Genomic DNA, 25,677 nt, shown 5'->3' on the forward strand with positions numbered 1-25,677 from the left:
GACTGTAATGGCATGACATGACATTCATTGAATTTAGGAAAGAGCAGGGATAATCTTCAGAATGAGAGAAATACAGAAAATCTACCCAGAAGAAACAATGACAGAAGATTCCTCCACATATGCAAACACAAAGAGGTCAATTTATATCTAGTTTTTTCAACATGTCTTTATTGCTTAAGGGCATTTGGCAAGACAGCCATAACATAAACCTCACATCCAACATTAATTGGCAACATATTTCCCAGCTGGAAAGAAAATAAATTGGATTTTTTACTTTGTGCTAATGCCACATTTTTTGGATGGTTTTTTTGGAAACTAATCAAGAGATGGCTGCTCAGCATGCCTCTTCATTCTTGATGGGCTTTTAGTGCAAAATTGCCAGCAGCAACTTTCTGAAGTCCCCAGAGGTGTCAGATCGGACAGCTTCAGCTAACGGCTTCTTGTACATTTGCTGGAACTTCTCCTTTATTGCTGGCAGGTCGCTCTGAGGAGACATCAAGAGCCTCTTTAGAAGAGTGGTGAATGCTTTGAGTAACATGCCCTGCCCCTGCCAGCCCCACTGGGGTCTGATTCAAGGCCCACCACACCGAGTGGGAGTAGGAGAGGAGAACGCAGGAGGGCTACAATTCTTGGAAGACTTTTAGCTTAACATTTGAATTCGAAGTAAGCCCATGTCAGATGGTGGTGAGGGGATGCTAACAGTGAAGAAGGCCTGCATGGAAAGTTATGCCAAGGCTGGGAGAACCTCTGCCCAGTGGTGCTGTGCCAGCACAGCCTTGGTACTGGAAAAACACACAGGTCACTGTGAACTCTGAGGTCATCCCCTGGTGGCAAACAGGGAAAGAGGCATGTCCCAGGAGTATGGCTAAAAAAGAGTTGTTCCACCCATAGCAGTACTTTTCTGGTTACTGGTGGGGGAGAAACAAACTCCTTATCTGGAGCTGTCCTGTAAAAAGGTACCTACAGCACAGGTCTGATCTTTATCACTGTGGGTTTTAAATGTTATAATGACTGGACTGTGTCTTTTTAGTGACAATACCCTGGAGCCTAATTTTTCTCACTGTGGATCATTGAGAAATATGCTTTCCTCTTGTGAAAGGCTCCTCTTCTGTGGCAATTGAAACCGCCCTGGGTTTACAACCTACACAGCTTACAAGGAATACTTAAAGATACAAAAATCTTGTGAAGTTTGGTGCTTCTTAAAATGACACTTAACTCCTTTGGTTTTGTATTTCTCTTCCCTCCTCCCCATCTGTTTTTCCCTGGAATCAGAGAAAATTTGCAACATATGTTTATAAGCAATTCTCAAATTGGAAACTGCTGCTTTATCATTAATTAACTAGGAATTACTTCTACACATCCTACTGGGGCCAGACCTCCCCATGGATTGGTTTTAACCAGGTACAGTTGGCTGCACTTGAAATTGCCTACATGCTTCCTGGTTTAGTTCCTTTGAAAACAGAAATAGATGCAATATCAAAATTAGAGGTGCCTGGGTACAGAAGCAGAGTGTGACCACTGATGTCACTGGGCTGAAAAGGGTTTGCTGAGCACATGATCTGTCAGGACTCACTCCATACCCTCGGCATTTGTATTTCTCCCAGAGCTGATGTGAGGCGTTACAGGACACAGGGTACCCTACCTCAGCCCTGGTCACAAGGATGCGAATCAAGGTCTCTTCATCAGTCCCAGCTCCTTTCATCGACTTGTGCAAAAGTGTGGCAAAGTAGCCTGGGCAGTCTTTGGCACAGCTGACTAAAGAAAACAGTAAGAGGCCTTGTTATACTTGTACATTTCCAGTTTGTGATACAACTTCAAGCAGAATTAAATAAGTAAGAAAGAAAAGGAAACTCTAATGTTTATGTTTATGTTTAGACATATCAGCTGGCAGGACTTTTATTCTGAGACTGATCCCCTATAAGTATGCAAGGAGAAGTCTTGGAGTCTGAATGGGGATGCCCATTTTTCCACAAGAGATTACCAGCACTGAGTACTCAGCCTTTCCACAGTGAAAATGACATGAATGAGAATGAGCATTTACCCCCATGGGGTTCCTCTTGCCCATCCATTCTTGGGGTAGCTGTTCACTCTGCAGATCACAGGAGGAAGATCTGTGAGAGCCTAAATCCAGATGGATAACAGCAATACCAGTGACACAGGGCGCAGGTTTAAACACTGGTCAAAGCCAGCCCTAGTACTAAATTGCTGCCAAGGACCCTGTATATTTTTGTGGTGGCTGGCTAGCACACTTCTCATGGTGCCCAAGCATCTGCTGGAAGTTATCACCAGCCGTTGTCCCAGAGGCATCTTGGAGGTGGCTACTCTGTGTTAGAGGGCAAAACATTCAGCTTTTCCTGTGGAAAGGAGCTGTGTGTGGCAAGTTATAGTTTAAAAAACAAGGATTCCAAATCACTACTGAGAGCTGTCTCTTTTTTCCCTGGCAGATATGTTAGCTCAGTTTAGGGGTAACTCAATGGCTGTTGCCAGGCTGTATGCAGACCCCCAATGATCAATGTCAGGTGACAGCAAGAACTAGAAAAGAAAGGTCTTGAAACTATTACTTTTTACCTAGAGTCAGATAAGCCTTCTCCAGATCTCCAGATGTTTCACTTTTAATGGATTCTTCTATGTCCTTCCCACACACCTATGAGAACAAAAAGGAGCCATATGAGCTTCTGTCTGTACATGTCTTTCCACTGTCCAAACCAGCATCAGATTCAGCATCCAATGGCAAAAGGACAATCCAGATCCTTTAGGGCTTTTCCAAAGCAGTAATTAGAGGGAAAATGTAGTTCTCCTCTGGTGTAAGTGCTCACAGATCCACTGGCACCAAGAGAAGGTCTGTGCAGCCAGGTAAGGCACAATGGTTAAGTGATGGACAATCTCCATCATGCAGTCCCAGGTATCTGACAGCTTCTGGGACAAAGAAGCTGCAGCTTCTTCCTGAGTGACCCCTGGTCAGCAGAAACTGTTCAAGCTTCTCTAGCCCCTCTATCAAAGGCTCTGGATGGCTCCCACATAAATAAGATAATTTTTGGAGCTTTACCAACTCTGTGAAGTTCTGTTACTTATTGTCTTTGGCTTCCCAGGCAAAGTTTACAAGCACCGTGGTTGTCCCAAAGTTTTTGTATTACTCTGTAGGGAATTAGAGAAGCAGACTGTCTCTTCAAAACAGAGTTTATCCTGACTTTTGTGAACTTCGGGAACCTCAAAGTCTTCTACTTTGCTCTGCTTGGCATATCAGGATATCCCTGCACGATTCAAGACTGACTTTTAGGTCAGAGCTGGGAGACTGCGTGTACAAGGCAGCAAGGGCACCACGTGAGGCTTTAGGGCTTAAGTTCTGCAAAGCACAAGCCTGGTTTAGATCATGCCCTATGTATCTCTCCAGCTGAAGAGAATGTTTGCATTACTTGTTTAGGGTGTGTTTGCAAGATTTGGGCTCTAATCTTGGCCTACTTCTACTTCGAGTGCAGCCAGGCAGGATGTGGTGGGTTGGTTTGGGCAACCTGATCTACTTGCTTTAGCTTTGATTTTTTAGGAATCAAAAGCCAAGGTAGCTTGGCTATTGGAGCATTTAACTGAACCCCCAGGGTTTGGGCCACTCCAAGGGAGAGAATATCAGTTTGTGACTGGGTTTATTCTCCTGCCAGCAGCAGCCCAAAACTTGGATTAAGCTGTAAACGTTTTTGAAGCTATTGGTTCCTTATTATGCTGACACTGAAACATGGCTTTGACTTGAGCTCTTTTAATCTTCTGTGCCTAAGGCTACAGTTTTCTGATGAACTCAGTCTTCCCAGGGAAGTTCAGGGCTGTGAGCCAGAGGCTGAGGGAGACTCTTTCCTGAGATGTCACTGCTGAGCTTCCACCTTGCTGCTAGGAGAAGGACCTTGGATCTCCCATTGCTTTGACTTTTAGAGGTAATTTTCAAACAAGATATTTCCATATCAGGTCAGGTTCAGGCCCAGGCATGAGTAAAATGTCCCTGCTGGGTGACACAGGGAAAAGTACTAACAGCCAGGATCCTGCTGCCTACTTTGCCTTATGCCTTAGACAGGGGAAAGCACAGCAAAGCACCTGCACAGGCCACCTGCCCAGTGTGGGCAGAGAGGAAAAGGCTGGAGATGAACTTCTCCTCAGCTGATATGAGTGTGTGAAGTGGTGGGAAGAGGAGACACCATGCCAGGCTCTGTTTAGGAGAAGGAGAAGAAAAGACCAGAAAAGCAAAGCCTTGCTTCAGGGCAGGAGTTTGTGAACCTGTCCCTTTGCTGCACGAGGGGGGCTACAGCCTTGCAGCTGTGGGAAGGAGCAGACATTGTGACATTTATTTAGCTGAGTATTGTGTAGGTTATGAAGGGGAATGGGTTCTTCACTGGCAGAAGATACAGCTTCTCCTGTAAATCCCCTATTTCTGTATGCTCAGGATACAGTTGTATAAATATGTTTTCCAAGATTCTTAAAGCATTCAAGAAGTTATAAAATGGCAGATAAAGGATTCTCCACTCTACATAGAATCATTTAGGTTGGAAAAGGCTCTTCAGATTGTTACATGTCATTGTAGGGTCTCCATCTATAGGTCAGGGCCTATGCAACCCACATTGCAGAAGATAAACTCACCTTTTCATAGGCTTGAAAAGTGGCTCTCAGCTGGCTATAGCTTCTCTTTGCTAGGACCACATTGAAAGCCAGCTCCTCTGTTCCCCAACGGCCTTCTCCTGCCTTCACAAGCAAATGTTATTTTTTGGAAGCACTTGTTCATACACAGTAGAGACATGAAGACAGCCAGAACCCTTGATCCATCCAGCTCCAGCCCATGTCCCCCTTGCTCCTCTCCTTGTGTTGCCATTGCCCCCTTGCTTGGTTTGTTAGTCCCCCTGAGGTAGCCCTTGGCATGCAGCATGGGGAAAAAAGAGATTTTTGCACAATTGCACTTACTTTATACAGATCTGAGGCATCTTGCTCAGCCAGCTCTGCATTGACCTGCTGGGTCTCATCTCGGGCTGCCTGCAGAAAAGCAGATAACTGTGAATAACACCCAGCCAAGCGCTGGTTTCCTTTCAGCTGGTGGCCCTCACAGGTGTTTGGGTTGGGGTTTTGCTGCCATCTGCTGACACGAGCCCGGGGACGGGCACGGTGGGGCTCATGGGTTCGCTGGACCCCTCGTGTAGGGCTTGTCCCTAGCTTCATGTGCTGTGTGCTGGGACCCTCAGGGGATTGCGACGCTGATGCCCCTGGAGCAGGAAGGTGCCCAGTACCCGCAGTGATGTTCTTCACAGGGCTGGATGTGCCCTGGTAAGTGTGAAATGTTTTCCTGACTAGCTTATGTACTCTGAGCATTCACCAACACTGCCATCCCTTGGGAGAAATTATCGATGAAAAAAACCAAATGAATAATAAATGTATTTACTACTCCTGAAAGTATACAAGAGGTTGGAAAGAGCTGTACCAGTGCTTCCCAGAATGAGAATCTATACTGTGATGTATTTAGTGTTGTGACTATTACGTCATTGAAGCTTCTTTTATTTATTCAGTCTTTTCATTTCTCAGGGCTGTCAGATCAGACTGACCACCACATTGCATTTCTCTATGTGCTCCTATTTTTCTTAGTTATAATGTGGCTTTATGAAAGTATTGATTTTTGCTTTATTTCATGAAGGGGGTTTCAAATAAAATGGAAAATAATGTAAAATAAGCTTTTTGTTCTAATGGAAAATAAGCTTCTTTTGATTAATGAAAAACTAACATAAGAGCAATTTCTTTCTTAGTTGTTCTGTATCTGAATTCTGAAATGCATCTGAAATGCAAATAAGATTTAGTGGTTTGGGGCAAAATTCAGAATAATGAGACCATGACCTCAAATGGGTAGCCTAGCTTTTACCATGGTATAAATAACAGTAAAACAATCCTTTTATTTTCAAAGTATCAATATTTATAAAACTATCTGTGGTTTCATAAAAAAAAATTGTACCTAAACAAAAATTGTACATATTAAAAAGCCATAGATATGAAAGGCTGTTATACAGAAGAATGCCTTTTGTTTACTGGAATTGCCTCATTGTTATATTACATATCATAACTGCATTATTATAAATACCAGACAATACTTATTATGGTTACTCAGGGAAAAAGGAAATATCTTTGCCAGGCAGCTGCATAAGAGGAAAGTCCCCAGCCTCACCTCTAGCACCATGACCAATATCTTCCGTAGGGAGCCACTGGTGTCACTTTTAACATCAGACTCTAGATCCCTGTCAAACACTGTGAAGAAAAAAAGTCTGTGAGAGTTCAACCAGTGAGAAAGGATTTAAATGAAGGTATTTGAAAGATAAAACTACTTACGACGTTTGTAGGCCTCCTTTATGTTTACAATTTCCTAGGAAAACAAAAAAAAAACAACCAAGTAATAATCAAATAAATAAATAAAAGATGTCTTATAAATAAATGAGTAAAAAAACCACTAGTAATTCAGCAGCATGCCTGTGCTGTGTGAGGTGCAGCAACCATGGGGGTGGGAGAAACCATGAATTCCCAGTCCCCATTGAGGACAGCACTTTGAGGGGTGCCTGACTCATGCACGTCTCCCTCTCCTTTTCCCTGCATTTAGACAAGAACTAACTAATTTTTTTTCACTAGGATCGCGTTCCTGTACCTCTGAACCATCAGAGCAATGCCAAAGCTGCCCTTTAGCATGTATCTGGGGATTCTTCTCACCGGTGTTGCCTCCGTGCCATCCAAGGCAGGTAGGAGTAGGATAAAGGAAGGAATGTAAATTTTATTGCTCTTAGCTCCTGTTAGAGTTTCAGCTCTAGTATGGCAAACACTGGCAAGAGGCATTTCAGCCACAGAAGCTGGACTGATCCCTCCTCCTCCTCGCAGGGATCCCCTTGGTGAGCTCTTTGCCCTGCTGCCCCAGGAAGGTCACACGTGGTGCCCCAACCTTATTGTTCCGTGTGCAGAGAATCTCAATCAGCAGTGACTCATCTGTCCCAGCTCCCTTCATCGCCTTCCGAAGCTCTCGGGCCTCGTACTCGCAGGGCAAGTCCAGCAAAGCCAGCACAGCCTTTTCAAAATTCCCACTCAGGTCTCCCTTCAGGTCCTCTTCCATCTCCTGTGGGGACAGTCAGGAGGGTTAGTGCAAAAGCTCAGGTGAGATTAGAGAATTTCTTAATTTGTTTCAGCAAATCGAATGATTTAAAAGCTCCTTCTATACCAAAAAGTGACAAAACAATTTTTAAAAGGCCTTAAAATACACAGACTTTTTTTTTTTTTACAGAATAAGTTCCCTAAAACTGTTGGTTTCAGATTGACTGAAATGATTGTCCCATCTTCAAATACCAGCCAATATCAGTCTAGTTATGACTCTTACTTGTGTAAACAAATGCCAACTAGTGTTTTGAAAATCTTAACAGGAGTTTAATCTGAAACAAAATGCAGAAGCTTCCTCATTCGAAAGAGCTGCCACACAGGGGATCAAACTAAGAATCTTCTCTGTCAGTTTTGGTTAAGCCTGACTTCCTGGAAAAAGTAGCAGCTTTCTGCAAGGTGCTTTCATGCCAAGCAAACAGCATTTTTACACACACACCCCCACATCAACCTTAAATCAAAATTCAGTAAGACCCTGGAGGAGAGCTGGCTGGTGCATGCCGAGGATGCCAGCTGAGGGTGTGTTTGCACTGTCTGCAGTTAACATTTCCTGCAGCATGGGAAGCATTGACAAGGTCAGAACCCTGAAGGAGAAGTCCAGCTCTATTATTCTCAAGTTCCTGCTTGCACAACTGCACGTGAACACTCAAGTGCTCCAGTCAGAAGCTGCCATCTGTGCTGGAGCAGTTTCAACACACACCCCACAAATGCTGCAAGTTCCTGGAGCAGCAGGAGGGAGAGGGTACCACTTGTGCCTCCTGCCCAGGAGATTCAGCCTGCCTAGGAAAGCAGCAGGGTTGCTGATGCCACTGTGATGTTTCATGGCATTTGATAATTTCTAATGCCTATATGTATTAACTCTCATTATAGAACAAAATCTATAGTATTTATAATGTATAATCTGTATCATGCTTGCTGTAAATTTTACTTATGAAAGGCTTTCATTTGTCTTCAGTGCTGTCTTATTGACACTGATTAATGAGCAAGCAGACACCAAGAAAATACCAGTTTAATAATAAGGTCTGCAGGATTCAGCTGTTTACTGAAACAATATTTTAGAAGCTTTATTTTTCTTACACACAAAATCATTAGGGCAGTTTATGCTTCCTGCAGAAATTAAGTGCCCAATGAAACTTCTTAATTTTGCAACATGTTCTACTTCATCACTGGAAGAAATCATTATTACTTCTATTAAACTCAATAAAAATAAAGTTATGTGAGATCAAATAGTTTGTCTGAATTTGCATCTGGTCTAAGTGGGACTCTGACTTATAATTTCCCTTTTACATTAACTTCTTTTTCTCAATATGCTGAAGATGAACACAAGCTGAAATATTTTCTATTTCAGTTATGAATTATTTTCTAGCTCTCCCAGCTTTGATTAAAATTCTCTGATCTGGTTAAGGCTGACTTCAAGAAGATTCTGAGGCCTAAAATTAGAAATATAATCAGTATTTTAGGAGATAAAATAAATTGCTGAATCAGAAAGTAACTGGTGTCCTCCTTAAATGCACTATGCCCTTGATATTTCCAAAAGCAGAGGCCTGTAGGCTGTATTTTCAGAGGCAGTGGTTTCAAACAGGGAGCCCACTTATTTCAAAATACCTTGCTATACAAATCCTTGTACTTCCGTTTTATTTGTTGTCTCTGCTCCGATGTTCGACTTGATAAAACTTCAATAATTTTTTTTTCATTGGTTCCTGAAAAAGAAGTTGTACATAGGGATTTTATAATCAGGAATCTAATGCAGAGGAAAGAAAATGTGACCTCTAAAGAGAAAAAAATTCCTGTACCTATATCCCCAGTGGTTCCACCTTTATGATTTGTAGCATCTAAGATTCTTTTGAGGATAATTTTAATTGTAGTCAGCTACAATGTTCAATAAAATTAAATTTCATCATCTCATGCTGTTAATAACAAAGAAATTGAGTCTTCTGTTTGAGAAGGGCAGACACTGCTCCTAAAATCAGGAGCCAGGCATAGGCTGGTGTACACGTTTCTGGTGACAATGCTTGTTTGAGTAGTCCCAAGTGATCAGCCACCATGAATTCTGTGCTGGCACAACAGGGTGAGGGCAGTGGGGCAAGAGCTGGGAAGGGCAAGATTGTGTTTGAATAGCTCATTAACCAGAAGCCTGGATGTACAGCCTGTAAAAATCTGGTTTTAATTTTGCTAAATGGAGTCAGGAAAAAGGATCTGGAACCAGCCTGGACGGTCTGTCTCTGCCAATGCTGTTTTGCTGGGCAAAAATCAGAGTGAAGTGGGAGTGTGGGATGCCCAAAGAGATGCAGTTGCTGTGCTGCCCATCACAGAGGGGAGCTGAGCATGCAGCCCCTCTCCAGGGGAAAAGCCCTCAGTCTGCTTTGAGCTCTAACTTATGCAAAGGATTGAAGAAGCTTCCTAAAGGCAGTGACCTCGCTCTTGCACTTCTGTTGCCCTCTGCCATATAGACACATGTTTGCACATAAACAGATGCTTGCACTAAACAGAGCTGCTGGGAGGCATTTGTTACAGCTAAAAAGAGACAGGACCACAGTGACGTTCCCTGGATGAACAAAGGACACAACAGGGCAGCTGTGGCACTAGCACAGGTGTCCTGGTGCACTTCCATCTGAGGACCAGCAGATGGACTCGGGCATTATTTCTTCATGACAAGAGTTGAAATTGAGAATGTGAGCCAGGACAGCCACATGACCCGGCTTGTGGTGGGCACTGCCCAAATGCCCATAGGATGGCAGACCAAAGGCATCAGGACACTTGCCAGGTCTGCTGATGCCCACACATGCTGCTGGTGGTCACTGCCCCACGCTGTCCTTGAGCTCTGCCATCTGATGCCTTTGTGTGGCCATCTCTGGGCTTTGTGCTCTGCCTCATCTCAGGCTTTTAGGAGCAGGAATTAACAAGGGTTTCTGAGTAGAAACCAGCACAAAGGATAAAGATAAAATTTATACTGGTATTCAGCAACAGCTGATATGTTTTCATCCCTCTATTACCACCAGGTACATGGAGGACAACTTTAGGGCATCTTGCCCAATTCTTCCTGCTTAGATCCAAGGCAGAAGGCATAGTCCAATTTTAGAAGGAATTATACTCCTGTTTGATAACATTGGGTTAAACTCTCAATGAAGCGAGTTGTCTGGCAACTGTCTTGAGAGGGCTCAGTTGGTACGACAGGAACAGTTCCTAAAACTCAGCACTTAACTAGCTGATTCTGAATGTCACTGCTATACCAGGAAGAGATGCTTAAATACATATTAACTGTGCAAATAACTGGAGTGAATTAATAACTTATTGATCATGTGTGCTGTCTGGATGTTCTTCCTTTACTGAACATTGTCACCTCCATGGACCTTAGGGTTCCATGAAACACTCTGCATTCCTCACTCACATCAGTGCAGTCAAGCAGCTTACTTCAAACTACCTCAGAAGATGGTAAGGGACAGTTTTTTTCCATTAAAAATCACTGGTGAAGGTTGAAATCACTGGAAATTCCTTTCAGCTGACAGAGCTGCAGTGGGCTCTGATGAAATATGGAGGTGATGATGTTCTTTACTGGAGCCCTGAGAAAGGATATCCAATCATGACTTTAATCTAACCTGACTATCTGGACCCCATGACTGTCCAATTAGTCTTGGCAGCTTGATGTTCCTGTCACAGGGAACAAATACCATGTTTATCCTAATGCTCTGGAGGCATGCAATTATCAAGCTAGATCTCAGCAGTCTCTGAGGAGCAAGCTGGCTTCCCTTCCCATTTATCTTCATGGGTGTGAATGTTCTTAGAGTCAGTATTTGACAGAAAGCATAAAGATTACCTAAAACTGGTTGGGACAGTTGGTTTGCCTAAGTTCATGTGTATGCTTTTTATAATATTGATCTGCCCTTTGCACAAAGTCCAAACATCTACAAAGTGTTTCTTACCTGCTCCTTTGCAGGCACTGTGAATTTTCTTGGCATCTTGCTCTGCGTCAGAGCCGTGATGGTGGCGCTTGTGGGCTGACTGGGAAGACAGAGACACAGCAGACACGTGGAAACAATTAGAAAGACAGCACTTTGGGCCAGGTCCTTGCTTCATCTTTGTTCACACCATCTAAACTTTGAAGTTCAGGCTGGGCTTTGCTGAAATACTGTATCTATCCCTAGGGTTCCTGGAATGGATCCACAAATTGCTGTCACCACATGAAAACCACAGTGGTCTATACAACTTTGTCACCAGATATATATATATATATATATATATATATATATATATATATATATATATGTGTGTGTATATGTATGTGTATGTCACCTTACATAACATGTCACCATATGACATACATGACCTATAGAACTTTGTTCTGCCAGTTTTGGCTTATTCAAAGAATTTAAGGATAATTTCATACTAGACATCTTCATGCCAGATCAAATATTATTGGTTTTTACCACTTTAACAACAGGCCAATACAAACACCTTAGCAGAAGCAGGACCTATCTCTGTAGTACATTTTTAAGTACTGTGAACACTCCCAATCATCTGGATAAAAACTGCTCCTGAAAACCTTTCTTGTATTGATTCTTTTGTGCTAACAAGACAATTGGAGATACATAATGTGATAAAGCTGAGGGGTTTTGTTGTTGCTGAGGAGGTTATTTTGCTTATTTTTTTTTATTTTGGCAAAATAATACATGTGGCTACCTTGAGCTAAATTTACAGGGACAGGATAATAACTCAAAGTCCACAGCCACTGCAGCAGTTTACAGCCTGACATATCAATGTAAACAGAAAACCATGCCTGCCCCTTCTGATCTGAGTTAGCTGTTAATCTCCCAGGCTGTGAGTCACAGGGGCTGCAATGCTGGTACACCCTTCACTCTGCTGTTTCTCAGAAAAGGGTAGAATTGTCTGAGACCACAATGACAGCAGCAAGTTCAGCTCCTCTAATATGATTACTCAGATATTTTAAATGCCCAAACTCTAAAACAGTAGTAGAAAATAGATTCTGGGCTCCTAAGTCAAGCAGCACAAGCCAGTATGCACACCACAGACTCGGGGTCTGAGTGGGCACTGGCAGTGCTTTGGCATTTCCATTTAAACAGCAACATGTGAATCAGGCTGCTTGCTTTGCAGGGCTGCCAGGCACTGGCACCACCACTGTTAATTAAGAGTTATGATACTGCAGGGCATGGCAGTCTGCTTTTAAGCCCTTCTGAAAATGCCACCAGCCTGCTGAGGAGCAGAAGAGATTAAATGGCTGATTAACCTCCTTGTCTCTGGGGGTAGCACAGGGCAGAGACCATTCCTGAAAGACATTTGGCACAACATCATTCTGCTTGTGGAATAAAGATAATTTAGGCACATGGCTGTGGGCCATGCTGTGCCACATGCCCATCAGGCCAGAGAACAACAAGTTTTATTTACAAGTATAGATACAGTCTGAAAGTCTACTTGTTGATATGCTTCAAAAGTTTCAGGCTGTCATCTACAAGTTCTGGTGAAAGAGCTACAACTCTGGCTAAAGGGGTCCTCTGTCAAAAGGCAAGGGGTCAGTTCTCAAGGAGGAAAGCTCAAATCAGTCCCTACACTGCTTTGACAATGTGCCTTTGTGACTGACTGAAGCCATTTAGGTACCTGGCTTTTCTACTGCTGTTACCAGCTAGCATAAAACCTAGGTAGCTAAAACACAGAGTTATTTTTACAACTATAACAATTAGTAAGGTACAATAACAATGTAATAATTTCTCTTCATCTCTACAGCACAAGGTAACACTTTGATTGCCCCATCATTATGACAAATATGGCTTTTAAAGATGTATCCTACTGTATGCTTACACAAATTCTCCAAAACTTTTCAAACAAGATGGAAATAGTTGCATATACATAACTAATATTTTCTAGTGGAGATTTTATTTAACAGTCTCCAAATTTCCCAACAGTTTGGATCAAAATGGAAAGGGAAAAAAATCAAGTTAGAAAGCAGATGCACTGATAACTATTCAAAAAGAATTCCATTCACAGTTTTTTATTATGGAAGAGTGTAGGTGCTTCTCCTTTAATGGCATAATGTACAAAGGAAATGGACTGACAGGCTGAGAGAGCTGGGGTTGTTCAGCATGGAGAAGAGAAGGCTCTAGGGAAATACCATTACTTTGGCTCTGTACTGTTAGTATGCTTATGGTAAATCTTTCTCTCTGTGTTAGGCAGCCAGTACTGAAGTTGTTCTAGAGTTGTTTGCAAAGCAAACCAAAAGGACCAAAGAAGCAGCTGAAAAAAACAGAAAAAAGGAAAATCCTGTAGCACAAAATACAGAGGAAAGTGCTAACATATAAAATGTAGATATTTTACTACTTTGTAGTTATCCAAGTGCTATTTTAATTTATAGACTCTCTGCAACAATAAGAGTTGAGAACTGTTGCTTCACATCCACTGCCTCCTGACCTGGGACAGAGTATGCAGTGGTGAGAAGAAAAAGGCTTCATCTGGGATTGTCTCCCACTTCTCAGACCTTCAGCCTGGACAGAAACACCTGCACAAACACACAAAGGCAGGAGTTGCTTTGTCCTTTGCCTTGCCTTGCCCACCACAAGTGCTGGGCTGTGGGAATTGCCCTCATCATGCTGGTGCTGCTGCCTCTGCAGCTGCCACTGCCCCAACCCTACTGCAGGTGCACCTGGTCACGGCAGAAACATTTATTTTCAAGGCAAAAATCATGCTGGAAGGAAGGCCTGTTTCAATGTTCAGGACATGTTTGTTTTATAGCACCAGAGGAATCTATTGAGTCAGCTCTGCTAAAGGCTCTGTCTTCAAAAAAATCACTGCAAAACATGAAATGATGCACCTGGGGGATACCATTCTGTTAGTACTGTGTGAAATACCAGCATCATATTTATAGAGGGAAATCTGACACTGTGATAAGCAACTGTCAAAGCAGCTCCTGGGTCATCTGAGAAGCACTGGCTAAAATTCACTACTTGCTGAGTCTCTTCCTTGACCTTCCCACTGACACAGCTTCCTGATGCAGGAGAGGGAGAGCTGTTTCAGAGCTGTACTCCTCACCCTGTGGATTTTGACAGGTGGATTTTCCTGTAAGGGATACATGGCAATATCAATTGATGTTTAATACCATTTGTAATCTGTAGTGATTTTTCTTCTAAAAATATGGGCAGGACCACTTTAATATAGTTCTTTTTTTAGAGTTAGGACTTAGATTACATTAGATTAGTTACTGACTTAGAAGTATTCTAGCAAATTTGGTGAGAGCATGATGTGGAGTCTGAAATATCAGGTGGATAGACTGCAAACAACTTTGAAGCTGGACACAGGGTGTAAGGGAACTTGCTTGCACAAATTGGTCCAGCTCTATCCACTCATTGATTTAATTTTCTTCTAATTTCTCTCCTATAGTTCCATATTAATTAATGTGACCAGAGTTCTGATGGTAAAAAATATTCTTTTCACTTCCAACACAGTTGTATTTATGGCCTGTGTCGACTTGTTTTCTCTTATCCTGAATAGTTTTTTGTCTCACTCAAGCATGTTTTAGACAATAATCTGTTTCCCTTTCTTTGGCTAAAATTGCCACAGATTTATTTATATTAAACTGGACAGTTTATAAAAGATCTAAAACTAACTTGCTTTGTTCTAACTTGTTTTAAAGCATACCAAGTAGTTTTTGCTACTATAATTTATGTGTGACTTTAGGGAGCTGTAAGATGAGTTTATAGTTGAAGATGATCTTCAATGCTTAGAGAAGCTTTGTAGATTTTTCTTTGATGTTTCAGCATGTGGAGCCCTTATGGAGCACAAATAAACAATTTAGCAAAGGTCAGCAAACCCAAAAGGACGTGGTGGGGATGGGGGAACAAGAGCTCCGATGGGTTCAAGGCATCAGTAGAGGCATTGGTAGGTTGCTGCAGTACATTGCAGACATTCCTAAAAATCTAGTATTTTCCTCAGGATAAGGACAATTAAGCTTGCAGTAGATACAAAGTGCTCATCTGTCAGTAGACAACAACAAAAGTGCTGCCATGAACATGTCAGGTAGTTTCCTGTATTGCAAAAGAGAGCCCTCTCTGAAAACAGCTCATAATACAGCTTGAGCAATCTCAGCTATATTTCCATGATCTCATGCAGATGCCACAAGCCTGCTCAAGAACAGGTTTAGGGAGGAGCAGTCAGAACTAAAAGAACAAAAAAAGAGCAGCTGCTCAGGGTGCTGGTCACCTGCTGCAGCTCTAGCAGAGATTGATGCTGATTATGTACATGGACAAATGCAGGCACAGATCCTTAAAGAAGATCACTGGGAAGAGCCAGGAGGAGTGTGGCTGCTGACCAGAGCAGATGAGATGCAGCTCTAGTAGCTGTAGGCAAAGCTCTAAAAAGAGCTGGATTGCTGAGTGCCCACCCCAGTCTTAATTTTTACCAGGTACAATTTATGTGCTCTATTTAGTGAATGTCTAACTTCAAGCTTCTCTTTGGCTGCCATTCAACAGAAATAAAAATTAAATCTAAAAGTGGCAGCAGACAGAAAGAGCAGACTGACCCAGCCGTGCTCTTTACAGCATTAACTCCTACACTTGAGTGGGATCAGGTATAAAATTTAGGGCAGTATTTAGTTGTTTATACATAGGTCTCTGATGCTGTTAGAGATGTCCCAGGGTAAGCTGCCTGATGCCTGTCAGACATCAGTGGTCTCCTGTGGGCCTGCACCCATCAACCTGGTGTGAATATCTCACATAGCTGAGAGCATCACCAGTGGACACTGGGTGTGGGCTACACAAACATGCCAGTTTTTCCACCCATTTTCTTCTTCTTCACATATATTTAATTATGTCCAAAAAATGCGTTGGAGAAAAATGAGGTTTTCAAAAGAATGACATAAACTAGTTGCATGTCCATCAACCTGACCTTTCCTTTCTATCAACTAGGTGAGCACCAGCAACCTCTCTGCCTGATTTCCCAGAGATTTACAGCTCCTGTCTGCCTGATTTTGCCCATCAATTCCTGTGATGGGCACAAGCACAATGGCCCAACACTGGTGTCTTAGAAGGGTTGAGTTCATGCCTCAGTCTTTTGTTCAGAGGATTTATAATACAGTCACTCTGTTCTTAAGATTTACAAGAAACATAACAGGCACTACTAATTTTAAGATTAGCATCTTGCTAGTAAATTAATCTAAGGTTGTCTGGTGGGTTCCAATGTTTTTAGCTAGGATAATACATATACCCATATTGCAGCATCTTAGATCCTCTTCCATCCTGTTTGTTTGGGAAGCCAAGTTCCAAACAATCCATAATGTCCTAAAGATGAGGACAGGAATACCAGAAAAACAAACAAGCCAAAACAACTGAAAACCCACCCTAGATAGGAAGCTATAGAAACTATTGAGGTTTCTCAGTTCTCATCATGCATAGTCACTGAGCCACCAGTTCCAAGAGCTTTGGGGAGCCTTGTCTCCAGCTAAGGAACCATTTCTCCAGCTCAGCACTGTGAGAGCTGTCAGGACTGGTTTGGGCAGAGCTTCTTATTCTTGACAGATATTTAATTATTGCTCTAGGCAGTGGTTAAGAGTGTTGACATCTCAAGGTGCCTTCCAGTTCTGTGATTCCTCTCTTTATCTTTTGTGTGGAGAAGGAAATTTATTTTCCCCATGTACCAGGAAATACTCCAAACCATCTAGTCACCTTGTTAGCGTAACAAACAACAGAACGAGGGTGTGCATCTCCTTGGTTAAACTGTATCTGATACACTTGGGTCACAGAAGACAGCTTTTGGCAAATCAGCACCTACATGATTAATTTTTTATAAACACACATATACTCAAGATTAATTATTTATCTTGGCAGAAGTCTTTAATGAGCTATAATGCAACTGGAATCCAGGGTTAACTAGACTAACAGTAATGACTAGGGGAAAAAAAAAAGAAGGATGTGTTCTGAAATCTTGTGGTTAAAACCTTCTAGTGCATCACATGTTGTCAGGATGACATCCTGTTATCAGAAGAAACTCTGAACTCCCACCCAAAGTAGTCTTTAAGACAGCCCAAACCTCATCACTCATCTCAAGCATTTCCAATCATTCATTTCCAATCTCAAGCATTTTCAAGCATTTCCAATCACTCATTTTAAGCCGTGGAGAATAATAAAACACAAGAACAAACATAAGAGTAGGCTGCTGCATTTTCATCCTGATCTACTTCCAAAGACAGACTAAAAACATGATGCTGCATTCGTACTTCACCCATAGTCTGATTTATTAAAACAAACATTCCCAGTCACAAAAGGTTGACCTGCTGAGGAAGCTCACGACCATCAATCAGAAAGGGCAAAAAAGCAGAAAAAGCCCATTTCATTCCAGTGTGGGGGTACTCCCATGAGAAAAACTTCCAAATATTACAGCTCTTTAATATAATGGCTAAGCAAAAGAAACAAAGAGCAGTTCCTGGTAGGCAAGGTCAGGTCTCATCTAACTGGGAAAGGCCACTCAGGGCAAGGCTATCTCATCATTGGCAGATGATGTGTTCATTATCTCCTATCATCCTTCCACCAAAGTAAGGGACTCTTCTGCAGGCTCTTCTTCAGTAAAGTTAAAGTAATGGGGCTCAGTCATTCAGGTAGAAATTTCTCTGAAATGTAAAGGCTTTTACACACGGGTCAGAGTGGATGGGCACATCTAAACCAAACAGCTATGGCATGTTGGCAGCAGGGCTGTATCAGCAAGCACTGGGGATTGCGCTGGGGTAATAAAAAGGTGGGGCTGACAAATACATTTTTGACAAATGAATTGGCAAAGTTCAACCTTAAGACATGTCCTTTTGTCTGCAAGGTTCCTTCTTCACCTGTTTTGTAAAACGTGCCTCTCGTTTCTGTTTGTTTGAGCATTTTTCTCTGTCAACCACAATATACAGCTGAAAAATTGCCAACTGCCTCCTTGGGTGCTCAGAGAATGGTATCAGTGTCTCCAAATGCCATCTGCCATCTGCCAGCCAGGCTGTCATTCTCCCAAATCCTTGTGGCTGTTCTGTGTCTAACAGCTGCATGACAGCAACACACACTGCCAGCTTGCTTGTTCCTGATGGTTTGGTGCTATCAGGATCAAAACAATTTCTATATGAATTCTACACTGGATAATACAATATGTGAAAGTTTTATGGCTTAGTCAACAGCCTTTGCAATGATTCTGTTACTCTTTCCAAACTGAGAGGTGCAAACCTTATTTTCTACATCTGAGACTAAACCTGCAGTGACAACAAGATCCTAATAGAATCAGTCACAGTTACTTTTGCCTATTACAAACAAGTGGTAATATTGAAGATAATTGCTCTGACAGTTACTTAAACTGCAAAATTAAACCCCCTTTTCTCCTACAAAGTCCCTCCTATTTCTAGTAGCTGTTAATATATCATCTATGATTGCTTTTTTATCCAATTTATTCATGCTCATCACCATGACAGAGAAACCCACAATTAAGAGAAAAACATAAGTTTGGGGTGGTTCTCTCATGGCTGAGTTTTATACTGTACAGTTTTAATGTTTTCAAAATTTTCGTGGCTGATGGAACACCTTAACACAGAGCACTTTTAAAATCTGTTAGCTACCAGGGCAGCATGCAGTGGGAAAGCCAAATCATGCAGTGGGAATGCCAAAGCTTCAAAACTGCAGCTTTTATTTCTAGAGGGTTCAATCCAGATGCTTAAATAGAGACACCTCTGAGATGTGTGAGGGCACCCAGCACCTGCATGGGGCTGGCAGAGGGGACATGGGGCTGACAAGGACCTGACTCACCTGGTGGGGCTGCTGAAGCCAAGGCAGGAAAGGATGCACAAAATCTTCAAAGACAGCATGCCTGTGGTCAGACATGAGTCATGCCTCACATTACTTCCTTTGATTACTTATCTTGCAAATGGAAGCCATACAGAATGCAAACAAATGGCTTTATTCGCCACAGACAAATCTGGTTTTTGAAGAATGCTTTGTTATGATGGGGGCAGACTCCTTTTATTTGACTGACCATATCTGGTTGGAAACCACTTGGATAACAACACATTTTGCCTCTTTTTTCAGCTGAGATACCAGATTTTTAACTCAAGTGTTCTTATATCTTATTAAAAATTTGACACTCTGCTAGGACTTATGATGAGCTAACCTTGATGGAACTGAAGTAAATTCTTGGGTATGCCAGCATGAAAGCTAACATGACTTAAAACACCTACACAGGGCTGAAATCCATGGGCACAATCCTTGGGAGCACAATCCTTGTATGTATTTTAAATCTCGGTTACTGAAAGGGACAAGAACTTGAAGGATGTTGCACCCCAGCAGGGAAGCCCCAAGATGACACGCTTCACCCCTTGGCCCCATCATTGCTTCTAAAATACATCTCTGCTAGACACTCTATCTAAACACCATTGACAGACACACAGAAGTGCTGTTACTATACGTGCATGCTTAGTGTCCAACAAACCAACTGAGCCTACAGAACTTGGAGGTTTGTGTGTCTAGCACCTTTCTACCTCACAGGAAGAAGGTGGAGGAAGTTTCAAGATACTCCCAGATCAGCTGAGTCACCTAAAGCAGCAGTAATCCATCCACTGCTTCAGACACTAGTCATAGTTAACAATAAAGGCAGTCTCATTTTCTGGATAGCAACTGTTGAAAAATTTATATTATTTCAAAGTAGCTAAGTTCTTGCTTGACATAAGTTGTTAGAGCTGTGGGGCTACAAATTGAACTTTATCTGAACCATATGGCTATGTTGTGTAAATCAAAGATGGATTACAGAGAAATTCAGAGCTAATAATCTGGTAATTAAGAACCATAGAGATAAATTGTAGTGAAATGTGAACAACCAGAACACTAGTAATAGTTAGAATAGACAAAGCTAGCAGCTTAAATATTACTTAAAAATTAGTGGCTAGAGTGGACAGCCCATTGATTGTGGTAATGAACTGTAACAACCAGATTCCAACGTGGGACACAGAACTGACCAAAACCCCCACCAAAACCAACCTCAGGGCATGTGAAGATGACCACATAGGAACCATCTGGTAACAAGACAGTGAGCCAATACAGAGGGAGAAGACCCCTAATATTACCTTTGGTCTGGAGTGTTGCATGAGGAATGGGGAGTTTAGATTGTGAAGGTTTAGTTGCCAAGGAGTTTCTTTGTTCAGGATCCCTCTTTTGAGGCACCTAAGCTTGAACTACCAGATATCATAACTGATTTGTGCCAATACCTCACCGAATGGAGATGAGAGTCTAGTGAAAAAAGCTTATTTAATAGTAACAACAGAACTTGGTAGAGTATATAAAAGCTAGAGAGTTAAAATTAAACTCTAAAACTCTAAACTCTAAAATTAGAGTCCAGATACTTTGGATTTTTTAATGTTTTTGTAAAACATAACTGCTTGACCTATGTACATCATGTAAAACATAAATGTAGCAACTCTAATATTTCAGATGGCTTCTATTTGTTTGGGTTTTTTTTGCCACAAATGCATCATAATTTTTTTATGAGTAGATGCCTGTTAATGCCTACTACTGCAGCACTCACAGGACAGTCTCAGATCTAAAAGGAACAGCAAATATCCTGGATAATAAGAGACCATGGAAATTAAAAGAATCTGCCACAGATCTTCTCCAGTGGGGGGTAGCTAAACAAGAAGTTATTTCTGTCTTCTGCTGACTGTGGGCTTATGGCCAGGGACTGAACAAGAATTGCCTGTCCCTGAGCACTGCTCTGCCAGGGGAAAGCAACAAAGAGCAATTGTGGAGCTTCGTGATGAGATAATAAAATCATGCTGTGGTAATACTTGTACTAGGGAAACATTTCTACAAGGACAGTAATGTTTATAGGCAACAGAGAAGTCCTTGTGAGTTTAGTGAGCTAAGCCCAAGAGGGCTCCTTGGGCAGATATGTTCTCCAGGTAATACTTACTTTTTGACCTTGAAGTTGTGAAACCATATGGCCCACAACAACCTGCATCCCCTTAGCCTATAGAGTCCTCCCTGGAAGAAGGTTTAGTCTGCTTTGCAATGACAAGATGAAAGTCAAGGGTGTTGCAGAGAACCTCAACAAATTTGAATTAAAACCAAAGAACTTGCCCAACCCCAAGGTTAAACTCACAAACGCCACAGAATCATGCATAACCAGTCTTCATGGATTTTTGAGACACAGAAGATTTAAAAAAAAGACACAATTTCACATAAGTAAAAATCAATCAAGCTTTTCAAATCATAGAATGCAAACCATTGCTGCTATTTCCAAATTGTCCCCAAAGCATCTTCCTTATAGCACAGCAGCTATCTGGATTTCCAGGTAGATTGACTCTATTTGTGTTAATATTATGGACATCAGATGCATAGATAAGCTTGATACAAGATTGCAAATACAGAAAATAATTAAGAGACTTTAAATTGCGAAGGATGGGCAGCCAAAAACATTGTTTGATTGAAGGAAAAAAGTTCTGGACTGAGTTCAGAGAGCAAAAAGAGGATGAAAATAAGCAGATTTAGAATTGTAATGTTGCATCAGGTGCAGCTCTTAATTGGGAACTCAGTTTCTGAGAGAAAGGTACACTTTAGGGTTAGTTGGAAAATTTTTATGAAAGCATTTTTTTCAGTAACATTTGATACTTTTGTTCAAAGTAACATGTTCAGGAAGATATGACTTTTGATGAAAGCTCCATTTTAAAATGAGACATTCTGATAGAGCTGAAAAGTTCCATTTTAACATCCACATAATGGAAGCTTTTCACTGAAGAATGGTTGGCTTTCAATGAGAACTCCATTTAAAAATTATAGTTAAAAAAAGTTTCAAAACCTAAACTCATTTAGCCAAATAAAATACCTCATTTGACACAGATGATTCATTTTATATTTCTCCCAGCAGAAGCTATTAAATAAAAATTTAACTTCTGAAATTTCAAAGTAGATAAATTCTGTTGTTGTATTATTCAACAGAATGAAACAAGCCATTTTTACCCAGCTTTCTATCACCAGCATTGACCACAAAAGAGAAGCTGCCTCTGTGCATTGCAGAGCCTCCCAAAGCCACCATAAACCACAGCAACAGGTGCTGCAGCACCACAGTGCCCCTTTCATCCTCCACAAAAGAAGTTCTTACTGGCTCCTCTGCTGCCAAACTGGTAGCCCCTACGGCTGGTTTCCGTATATCCTCTGCGAGTGTGTAAGTCTGGCTCTGGAGGTTTAGAAAACACAATGCATGAGACACTCATGAGCCTGTGGTTACAAAACATGAGATCAGGAGAAACAGCAAACTGCGGCTGGAAAGCTCTGGCGAGAACTTCTATTTTATCTTCTGCTCTTCCAGAAGCAGTTCTCTGACACAGATGCAGCCATTTCTCCAAGATTACCTGTAACTTTCTAGGAACAACAGAGAGATGCAATTCCCAGATGGGTCTGGACTGAATGATGGGGTTCTCCTCCAACACGGGATCACCTCTGTTCCCACTGTAGCCTGCAGCACAGCTGTGGTGTACTGCACCCACATCCAAACTACCCAGTCCAGCAAGAGCTCAAACACCTGCTAAAGCTGCCTGAGCTGCAGTGCTGTGATCACTCCTGCCATGGATACACCCCCTCTGGACAGTTTAAATGTGAATGGAGTATGTTTGCCCTGCACTGCATTCCATCTGCTGTCCACTGAAAGGCTCCCCAGGGCCAGGACCTCCAGGAATTGCCTGCTGACAGCCCTGTGAGGTGTGTGTGTCCTGTGCAGCAGGAGCCTTTTGGCCGTGTCTCCTGCACACAGGTGGAACTGCAGCACACAGGCAGTGCTGCTGATCTGCTCACTGCTCTCCCCTTAGGCAAACAGCCAGTCTGCAAAAAGATGGAGATGGGACCATCATCCCATTCACAGGGAGACAAAAAGCTCCTTGGATTTGTAGCTGGAGCTTTATGCAAATGGTAAGGGGTGTTTTGCTCACTCTGCCCAAGAAAATGTCCTGGGGAGCTGGTCCAAAAGCATCAGAACCTTGGCATGTCTCCAGGCCTTGCTGAATTTGGATTTAAAAAATAGTTACATGATAATATAAACCTTACAGCAACTCACTTTAGCCTGTATCACCAAGCAGGCTGTCTTCTACAGATACGTACTGCAAAACTGCATGGATTCTGCATTCAAGGAGAAAATGCACTGCTGAATAAACATTGCTTTTATCCATTAGTTTCAAAATTGGAGGTAAGACCCCCATCTTCCTCAGCACAAGTTACTTAACTTGCAGAGGAACTAATTATTCAGAGCTGTCACACAAAAGTTTTTGACAATCAGGTCATTTTGATGTTAAATGTCTTCAAGCAGACAAATGCTACCAAAAATTGTCTCAGTCAAACCTCATACAGTAATTTGATGCAGTAAATCCCAACATCTGGATTTTAATTGGGGCCTTCTGTAAATACTACAATTTGAGATTACTCCTGTCCCTATTGTTCTGTGAGAAACACCCAAATTTTGAAAGTATTGTCCTTTGAGATGGTAAGTTTTAAATATATCTTTAGGGAATTATTTTAGTGTTCAAAATGTTCCAACACAAATTTGCTATTAGTTTTTCCAGGACATTCTGTGCATAATTTCTTTTTCTCAAAATGAAAGTGCTGCCCTGCTTAAGCCAAAAGGAGCTTTAAAGCACTCAGGACTTGTGTGTTGCAGTAATAATTTAATTATTCATGTACACTAATGAAGCAATGTTACCAGCTGCATACAAACTTCCCCCACAAATCAGATTTTGAGTTTAAATCTCAACTGCAGCTGCATTAATGACATATAAAGTGAAAATTGACAAAAATAAAACCAGGAAATCATTGCATTCCTGACAATCCAAATTAAGTAACTACTTACATGTGAACTGCCCATTTTTGCTTAGCCTGAATGTGGAAGGTGCAACTCTTCTGCTCTTCAATAAAACAAGCATGCAGTTGGAATAGCTAAATACTATCTAAACCTGGGTTAATCAATAACTTCTGACATTATTTAAATTCTAGTCATTGCAAGGTGGGGTGTACTCATTATTACATGGTGGCTTTATTATCCCTACTATCTAATATCACATCCTGTTGTGTCATGGGGCTGACTGGTTTCTCTAAGGAAAATCAGGATTTCACAATGTAAGCCTCAATATGATACATACTGATTTATCTAATTGTTATTGCAATGATTTAAAACACAAAAATATTGTAGCACCCAATATGAGCTTTCTAAACAGGGAGAAAGATGCCTCCTTTGAAGGGTCTATATCAGATCTTATGGCATTTAATAGTATTTAATATGCCACTGAAGACCCTCAGCTCCTACAAAATATTTTGAACAGAATCTCACTGCTTTAACTTGGTTTATGTGATCAGGTTTTGGTAGACAGGGGATTTCAGGGGTGATCTTTGTGAAAAGAGACCAGGGGTTGCCCCCATGCTGGACAGAGCCAGGGCCAGATGACTCTAAAATGAACCCAGACCCAGACCACAGTTGAGCCTCACCAACGATGCTGGTGGTGCCTCTGTGATAATATATTTAACAAATTGCAAAAATTACTGGGCAGAAGCTGTGAGAAAGGAATGAGAAAACTGAGAAGGAAACAGCCCTGCAGGTGTGCCCCTCCTGGAGAAGGAGGGGCAGGAGGTGCTCCAGGTGCTCTTGCAGAGATTCCCATGCAGCCCCTGGTGCAGTCCATGGTGAGGCAGCTGTGGAGGACCATGGGGCTGCAGAGATGCTCCTGCAGCCCATGGAGGTCCATGGGGGAGCACAGATGCTCCTGCAGCCCATGGAGGTCCATGGGGGAGCACAGATGCTCCTGCAGCCCATGGAGGTCCATGGGGGAGCACAGATGCTCCTGCAGCCCATGGAGGTCCATGGGGGAGCACAGATGCTCCTGCAGCCCATGGAGGTCCATGGGGGAGCACAGATGCTCCTGCAGCCCATGGAGGTCCATGGGGCAGCAGAGATTCACCCGCAGCCCATGGGGGACCCCACATGGGAGCAGGTGGATGTGCCTTGGGGGAAGCTGCAGTCATGGAGCTGGAGCAGGCTCCTAGCAGGAATGATAGCCTGTGGAGTGGAGCCCATGCAGACACAGGCTTTCTGCAGGACCTGAGATCCTGAGGAGGAAGGAGCAGCAGAGACAAAGTATTATGGACTGACTGAAACCACCAGTGCCCATTCCCTGCACCTCTCAGGGAAAGGACTTGATCAGCTGGGAGTGAAGAGTGAGGTTGAGCCTAAGAGGAAGGGTGGGGTCAAGAAGATGTTTTTAGTTTTGTCTTTGCTTCTCACTATCCTATTCTATTTTCAATTGGCAATAAAGTAAATTAATTTCCCAAAGTCAAGCCTGTTTTGCCCATGACAGGAATTGGTGAATATGTCACTGTCTTTATCTCAGCCCATGAGCTGTTTTTCCCCTATTCTTTCCCCTTGCCCTTTTGAGATGGGGAGTGGGAGGGTAGCTTGGTGGACCTCTGACAGCTAGCCAAGGTTTAGACCTTAGGCAAGATATCCAGAGAAAAATAAGAAACCAAACCAAATACCTTTGGATTTATAGCAGTTCAG

General features: G+C 42.2%; 1 protein-coding gene and 1 long non-coding RNA gene across 4 annotated transcripts in view; one reads left to right on the forward strand and one right to left on the reverse strand.

The window, feature by feature from the left end:
- LOC135284646 (uncharacterized) overlaps positions 1 to 172 on the forward strand; it is a 34,586-nt gene extending 34,414 nt beyond the window's left edge. The window contains exon 3 of the long non-coding RNA XR_010349906.1: positions 1 to 172. This is a non-coding gene — a long non-coding RNA (uncharacterized LOC135284646).
- Positions 159 to 24,064, reverse strand: ANXA13 (annexin A13). 3 transcript variants are annotated; one of them, XM_064396232.1, is made up of 12 exons: positions 23,980 to 24,064; positions 22,246 to 22,320; positions 11,064 to 11,142; positions 8,749 to 8,843; positions 6,938 to 7,108; positions 6,340 to 6,373; positions 6,179 to 6,258; positions 4,936 to 5,004; positions 4,618 to 4,719; positions 2,562 to 2,644; positions 1,643 to 1,755; positions 159 to 484 (listed from the first exon to the last, which is right to left on the reverse strand). In XM_064396232.1, exons 1-11 carry the CDS (start codon positions 23,992 to 23,994, stop codon positions 1,683 to 1,685), a joined length of 876 nt encoding a protein of 291 aa, XP_064252302.1. In that variant the 5' UTR covers positions 23,995 to 24,064; the 3' UTR covers positions 159 to 484; positions 1,643 to 1,682. The 3 variants fall into 3 exon arrangements, with proteins under 3 accessions (XP_064252302.1, XP_064252294.1, XP_064252295.1); XM_064396224.1 differs by having other exon boundaries at positions 2,569 to 2,644; positions 23,980 to 24,059; XM_064396225.1 differs by lacking the exon at positions 22,246 to 22,320 and having other exon boundaries at positions 2,569 to 2,644; positions 23,980 to 24,058.
- Between the last annotated feature and the right edge of the window lie 1,613 nt (positions 24,065 to 25,677).

The sequence above is a fragment of the Passer domesticus genome, chromosome 1, assembly GCF_036417665.1.
Source record: "Passer domesticus isolate bPasDom1 chromosome 1, bPasDom1.hap1, whole genome shotgun sequence".
Taxonomy (NCBI): Eukaryota; Metazoa; Chordata; class Aves; order Passeriformes; family Passeridae; genus Passer; species Passer domesticus.